Source organism: Sardina pilchardus, chromosome 13 (genome assembly GCF_963854185.1).
Source record: "Sardina pilchardus chromosome 13, fSarPil1.1, whole genome shotgun sequence".
Classification (NCBI taxonomy): Eukaryota; Metazoa; Chordata; class Actinopteri; order Clupeiformes; family Clupeidae; genus Sardina; species Sardina pilchardus.
This window is the reverse complement of record NC_085006.1, coordinates 20,532,920-20,540,419: the sequence shown is the minus strand read 5'-3', so window position 1 is coordinate 20,540,419 and position 7,500 is coordinate 20,532,920. Positions and strand designations below refer to the sequence as shown.

The 7,500-nt window shown below is 46.1% G+C and overlaps 2 protein-coding genes across 2 annotated transcripts in view; both read left to right on the top strand.

The window, feature by feature from the left end:
- Positions 1-103, top strand: part of dner (delta/notch-like EGF repeat containing) — a 62,274-nt gene extending 62,171 nt beyond the window's left edge. Inside the window, exon 13 of the mRNA XM_062552504.1 lies at positions 1-103. This exon is cut by the window's left edge and continues 450 nt beyond it. The gene's annotated coding sequence lies outside the window, so the exon portion shown is untranslated.
- Positions 104-3,977: 3,874 nt separating this feature from the next.
- The window catches only part of pid1 (phosphotyrosine interaction domain containing 1), a 31,139-nt gene continuing 27,616 nt past the window's right edge, over positions 3,978-7,500 (top strand). The window contains exon 1 of the mRNA XM_062552245.1: positions 3,978-4,261. Coding sequence (XP_062408229.1) covers positions 4,025-4,261 — 237 coding nt within the window. The 5' untranslated portion in view covers positions 3,978-4,024. The remainder of the gene's footprint in view (positions 4,262-7,500) is intronic.

Genomic DNA, 7,500 nt, shown 5'->3' with positions numbered 1-7,500 from the left:
TGCGGTCGTGGTTCGGGACAGGCCCAAGCACACACAGACTTCTGCTCTATAGCTGAATGTGAGTAGTCGTTCACCTGCGCAGACTTTTCCTTTTTACTGTATAGATGGGGGATGGAGCATGTGGATGGAGGTGGTGGGGGCCGGGGGGGGCGGAGGTCTTTACCTCACCCTTTCAGTCTCCACCTGCCTCTCCGGTGCGTGTAGACTTTCCAGGCAGTGCTAGCGGTTTTTGCTGATGTAGTAGACATAGATGCGCTGGTCAATACAGTGCGGTAATGATATGTAACTTATTTATTAAAAAAAATGAACTATGTACTGATTTAAACAGAGGTTTTTTTTTATTTGAGGAAAAAAAAATCAACTTGCAGTAGGTGGCCTTAACTGGTGCATGATAGCGTTCGATGGTTTCTGCATTGCGTTTAGAAACCCTGCATAATATGTAACGGTAAATTTTGTGTTTTTTAAACTTCGCTGGAGGGGGTGCTGTGCCATAATCTATTCGTTCTTCTTCTTCTTCTTCTTCTTCTACTTCTTGTTCTCGCATTTTGTGTTAGTAGGAGAGTTCATAATGAATCAATGTATCGTCAAGGCAGTTGAAGAAAGTGCTTTTGCAAAACTAATAATTAAAGTAATATTTGATTGTATTATATTTGTTTGTTTGTTTATCACTTTCTTTGGTATGAGTTGTTCAGATGAGATCTACGCATTGTTCTATAACTACTTTTCACCTTCTCTGACTAAAGGGCCTTTTACATCTAGAACGAATCACGACATCTACACATAAACTATACGACGACCGATATTGTAGGGGTCAGTTTCAGTTATCGTTATTGTTATTGGTGTGGATATCCCTTAATAAGGCCGTTTATTCAAGCTCTCTGTTCTCTGTGTACACACTTGAATGGTAGGGATGGAATGATACGATAATAAAAGAGCAAGTTGAAAGGGGTGGGAGAGAGGTGTAGAAGAGAACAACTTCCTGTGTCATAGGGTCACTTGTCCGTGTCCTGTCACTGTACTGTAGTGAACCAGGAAATTTTGAATTTGAACGATTTTGAATAATTAATGACACAAATGGAAACTTATCAACATCTAGAGGAGGGGAGAGAAAGGAGAATGGAAAAAGTGAAGGAATAAGATAAACTGGAATGAAAGGGAAGAGAAAGAGGACTTTGAACTAAGAACATTAAACATTCACTGTTTAAAAAAACTAAAATGGCTCAAAACCACCTTAAACCACTCTTCACAGAAGACAGTGTCCATCTACTGTACAATAAGTCTGTATAAAATCATCTGACTGGGGTCCAGGTTTTTGTTAGGTTCTCTTTCCTGCATTGGTTAAACCTCTGATCCTGAGCACTGATGTTCGTAATACTGGAGTTAGTTAGCTCATAGTACCACAATGTCGGGTCTTGTGTCGAGAGTCGAGATATAAATATGAATAATAAAAAAAAAGGTTCTTGGACCCACTTTGGTCCTACCACAGGGACTTCAACTTGGTTCAATTCAGCACGGCTGGATTTGAAGTCTGCGCTCGCTCACTAGCCTAGGAGTCCGTAGCCAGGGAGTCTGTTTGCTGTACAGTATTTGTGCGTCTGTGTCTTTTTTTGTCGAGTGTGTGAAACAACGCACTTATACTTTAGGCCTATGCTATGCTTATGTGTGAGTGAGTGAGAGAGAGAATGAATATGTCTGTCCGGGGTCGGGCCTTCCTTTTCATGATCACTTCCTGTTAGATGGGTGTCCTGACCATTACTGTAGATCCTCCTCATCGCCTCGCTGTGTTTTTTCTGTTTCCTCTTCCCTCTTTTCCACTTTGAAGAATAGAATGGTCAATGTGTTAATTAACTGTGTTGAATGATGTACTAATAAAGGTTTTAGTGGACCCTTCACATAGTGTGTTTTGTGTGTATACTGTATGTGTGTGTGTGTGTGTGTGTGTGTGTGTGTGTGTGTGTGTGTGTGTTTATATGCATGTGTGTGTGCGTGTGCATGTGCGTATGTGTGTGTGTGTGTGTGTGTGTGTGTGTGTGTGTGTGTGTGAGTGTGTGTGTGCTGTATGTGTATGTCTGTGAGTGAGTGAGTAAGTGAGTGAGTAAGTGTTTTGATCTTGTTGAGATGTTGCTGATGGCAGTTTCTGTTTTGTTCCGTGTTTTCTTCACTGGTATCTGTTATTTTTGTTCTGGATGTACAAAAACAGCTCTGACACTACAGAATTCCCTCAAGCTTCCCGACTGAAGAAACTGTTCCAGTGGCTAACAGAATGATGCAATATACAAGTGCTACGCCTGCATCAGCACAAACAAACAACTTTGAGAGAGAATTCAAAGTATTTGTGTTCTGTTCTGATAAAAAGAGGCAAAGATTGCACAAGAAGAAGACAAGGGGGGGCCTAGAAAAAAAAATTGAAATTGAAATACAGATGGGAACAAGAAGGAAAGAAGAAAGAGATGAGAGTATATGACTGTAACGTATATGAATGTAATAAAACGGCACAGTGGGCAACACACACATGAAGGAAGTGGCTCCAATAAAGTGGAATACCTACACACACACACACACACACATACACATACACACACAAACACACACACACACGAAAGAAGACAAGCAGAGGCAGATTGAATGGGAGAGAGAGTATGAACCTAATAAAATCACATACCACAAACAGACATGAGACAGATGAGGGTATGATTCTAATAAGACATACCAACAGACAGACACAGAGCACAAACGCAGAGAGAGATGGCAGAGAGAGAGAGACAGAGAAAGAGATAGAGAGATGGAAAGAGAGAGAAAGAGAGCGAGAGAGGGAAAGGTAATAGTGAGACAGACAGGAGACAGGGGCGGGACCCTGAGCCCATGTAGAGCCGGCTCCTGATTGGCCGATAGCAGCCCCAGCCCATAAAAGGAGCGTTGGACTGTTAGCGCAGACACTGACCTTTGCTGACCTGCGGCAGAATCCAGATGTTCCATGTGGTGTAAACATCTGTAAACACATTGGAGTGTGACGGTGTGCCGATCCGGGTGCTGCTAGCCCCCCCCCCCCCCTCCCCCCATCCCATCCCTTCCACACACACACACACACACACACACACACACACACACACACACAACTTCAGCAAGGATGAAGAATGAAGAGAGGGGAGGAGAAAATAACGGATAAATGAATGAATGGACTCTGGGAGGGAAAAAAGTGAATGAGGCATAGAAGGTGGTGAACAAGTGACTGAAATAAAAGCACTTACTAAACACAATATGCATTTTTTTAGGGGGGGGGGGTGCGATATTGAACGAGGGATGCAATGAGGAGGCAATAGGACAAAAAAAAGCTGAAACTGATGATTGACCTCTGACCCCACTGACCTCTCAGGGGTCATCCTGCTGTGCTGCTGGGGGTCCATTTCACATCCAATGACAAATGCACGTCTGACCGAGGCCACATTCCTTTTCTTCTTTGAGAGGAATAGAGGCCTTTGTACTGGTCACTCGTCGTCTCACAGAAAGAGAACATTTCCCTCAAACACTCCATTTGCTGACGCGAGGGCAAATTTTAGACTTTTAGAAATCAGCTGATTAACTTGATAAAGTTGTCTGTTTTATTTAGATAGATAGATAGATACTTTATTGATCCCCAAGGGGAAATTCAAGATTCAAGACACTTATTTGTGTAAGTAGGCTATCTGTGTAAAGGTCCACCAATTTATCAAAGATGATACCCCAGACACACTTCAGACAGACCCGAGTCCAGACACACTGAATGCGAATTCATTATGTCCACATCATTGGAGACTTTTCTCCGTCAAGCGCCCACTGCCGGCCAGATCGGTGATGAACTGAGGGGAGAACAGGAGAGGAGGAGGAGGAGGAGGAGGAGGAGAGAAAAGAGGGGGTTCGCGTGTTTTTTTTCTCTCGCAGGCGGAGCTTCGTCCTAGCGAACCATTGGAATTCACCGTCTGTTTTCACGGGATCGCGGGAGCACCGGGGTGAGGAGAAGCAGCGAGCCAGCGCCGCGAGCGGGCACATGCGAACCGGAGTGCTCACCAACGAGATTCCAGCTGTTGTGCCCATACACTCGCAGTCACACGCACGGACTCACCACACTCACACACATACACACACACACACACACACACACACACACACACACACACACACACACACCCTCACACACTCACACAATCACACATATACCATTCACAGACACGTAGAACAAGCAAATCTATTCATTATGTGGCAACCTGCGACAGAGCGACTACAGGTAAGAGCAATATGTCTACCTCACAAATGTACACCCCGCCATGAGAGGTTTGTGGTTTTCTTGAGGTCGTTGTTTCCTCCTCAGGCAGCTTTGCCGCGGTTTACGTGGACACCCCTGAATTCACTGTGTTGGTACCTTCAGTTATCCTGATCTTTCCCGGATGTTTCCTATAAGGAATACGGGGTTATGTTGCATTGCGGAGTCGTATTTGTTTATGTGTGTATTAATGGTGAAATGATGTTGATAGAGACCAGGATGCCTCTGTCCAGTAGACGGAGAGTCTGTGGGTGTCCACACACAAAAGCCCATTCCAACCCTGGACTTGTTATTTAGCCTTTTACATTTTTTTGAGTTATAATGCGTTAAGCACAATTTGTACGCAATCATTTTGTCCCGGGATGGAACAGGACGGGGACACCGACTGCTCCTATCTGGAGACCGATAAAGTGTTACCTACGCTTGCGTAACGTTGGGCCAACGTGTTCGTCGTTGAACTAGTTGATGCCCCCCCTGTGCACTAGTCTGTCTCACCGAGAAAGCCCTGCCTTGGAGAGCATTAGCAATCCCGCCACCATATCATGTACGGGTTCTGTTTCAGTTTGCAGCTTCGTTTGATGGGACATCTGTTGTCAAGCTGTGTGTTTCAGGGACTGGGGGAGAGCTTTGCATTCTTGAAAGAAGCTGCTCCCCCTCATCTCTGTCCCTTTCTCTGCTCCGCTTACTCTTTCTCTGCCTCTCTGTATATGTGAGAGCGGGTGTGAAATGTCATATGGGTTATACCTCCGCAGCACCATACTTGTTTTAACACGTTGGCTATACCTGTGCTGTGTGAGCTGACCCTTGCGGAGACGGGAAGAATGTATAACGACACGTTTTTCTCATTTTGATATTCCGGAGACGCGGAGGAGGTAGGCGAGCAGGCAGGCAAGCAGGCCGTGCAGCGAGCCTAGATCCGCGTGTCCTCGGCTCGTAATGTGCTCCAGATGTCGTGTAGACGTCCTGCCAGATGAACTTGCACAACTTGCATACTGCCTTGGCCCGGTGACAAGAAGACTGAATAGCGTAGTAAACTTTTTGGAGCTATTACCGGGCGATTCTATCTGCACAGTTTACCGTGGCTTTGCAGTGAACATTGCCATTTTAACGACGTGAAGGTTTAATGCTGTAGAACTACAATAATACCTCACTTCATCGTTTACAGACCTGAGGTCTAAGGGTGAAACACAGACTTGTCTATGGGATGTCTATGGGATAATTTTGGTCTGAATCTAAACTTAAATCTCGTTTCAAAATGTAAACCACTGACTGCTGATTGCATTTGGTGTGTCCTGTAAGTCGTTGACAGAAATACCCAACAGTGCGTCTTTGATGGTAACTTTTAGTGTGTGTGTGTGTGTGTGTGTGTGTGTGTGTGTGTGTGTGTGTGTGTGTGTGTGTGTGTGTGTGTGTGTGGTGTTTTGTTTGTCTGATGGGCCCGCAAACATTCCACACACGCACACAAACACACACACACACACACACACACATACACATACTCAATAAGCCGCAGTCTGGAGGGCAAAGGAAAGGGCCGCCTGCCCCAGCAGAGTGAGCAGACTAACCCCTAAAACACACAAACACTAAACCAGGAACATTCGCCTCGTTTAACAGCCAGCCCTTCACACAGGCAGCTGCGCCCTGCTGCCCGCAGGAAATGACATCACACGCCCACCTTGGAGCACTTCCTACACGTGCCTGAGCTGCACGCCTGCCATGGGTTCTGTTCTCTCTATTCTGGTTCCGAGAGCTTGGCCCTCACCGGACCATTCCCCAGAACCCGCCCTCAGGAAGGATTAAGGATGGTGGTCCTACATTTTCCTGCAAGGGTGTTTGGATCTAGACCATTCTAGATAATTCTAGAGTTATCTATGAGATGAGCGTAGTTCTACATCCAGGTTGTTGACCAACTTCCGCTTAGGTAACCACAGTTCTGGTGCCCTAAACCCAGTTTATTTCCAAATTTCACTCTTATTAGAAATGTGGGTACACTGAATAATTGTGATAATGTCCGCACACCGGAGTAGCTCCTAACTTTTTAAATGAAAAACAGCGACGCTTGGACCCGTCTAGGTCTTCCTCAGGCAAATGTCCTGCACCTGATCTTATAGGTTAAGTGGGATGTGCATGCAACCACTCCTACCAAACACACTGAATTGAATAACTGTCCACGACCATGCAAGAGCCATGACTTGGACTGGTCATGTGGCAGTTCAGATGTGGAGCCCTCATGGCGTGAAGTCCTGTCTGGCCAAAAGTGTTGGTGTACTGCTAAAGGGATTTTTGGTCTAAAGTCGAGGGCAAGTATGAGAGGACATGGCATGAAGTTGCGAGACATGAGCAATCACTAGTCAATGCTTTGCAGGGAATTCGCATCCTCTCACTGAACATGACACCAACTAAACAGGAACACATTGGCTTTTTATGGTAGGGGGTCCGAGCCAAAAACGCATTCCAAACCTTTTGGAATGTTTCAGGCCGTCGCCGTTGGAGAAATCTGGGTCGGAAGTGACCGTGCACAAATATAAATACATTTATACACGCACATGTGCACGCACGCACGCACGCATGCTCTCACACACACACGCACACACACACGCACAGGCCTTTCCCACAGCCTATGGGCCGTCTTCCCCGGAGGAAGTGTGGACCCACGAGCAAAGCCAGGGTCGGCCATCTTGTTGACCCTGTTTTGCTAAAGGCTCCCGACGCCGTCTTGGCCCGGCCATCTGGGTCCGACTCCGACTCCGACGCTTCAGGTTCTGATGACTCAGGACCCAGATAGTTCCGGAATCTGGACTCAATTTGGCCCTGATGGAGCGCAGCCCTGGTGTGGCGGCTGGGCTTGGGTCTCAGTCTTGTGTGAGGAAGCCACTGTGGATAGGGTCACACTTAGAGAGATAGAGAGCTTTGGGTGTGTGTCTTTGTGAGTGTGTGAGTGTTGGGTCGAACAATTAATTAGTGTCTGCATCATCATTATGGTTGTTTCATGTCTGTGTGTGTGCGTGTGTGTGTGTGTGTTTTGTGGTGGCAGGGTATGGTTGTGCATATGTGTGTGTGTCTTTGGACTAATAGATCATGAGTGGCCTTGGGCAACTGAAAACCCCTCCTGCATGCCTTTGTCTTTCCCATCCCATCTCCCCGTATGGTGAACAGTGTGTGGAACATGCTGTCTGCGCATATTATGTTGAAGTAATACGGCA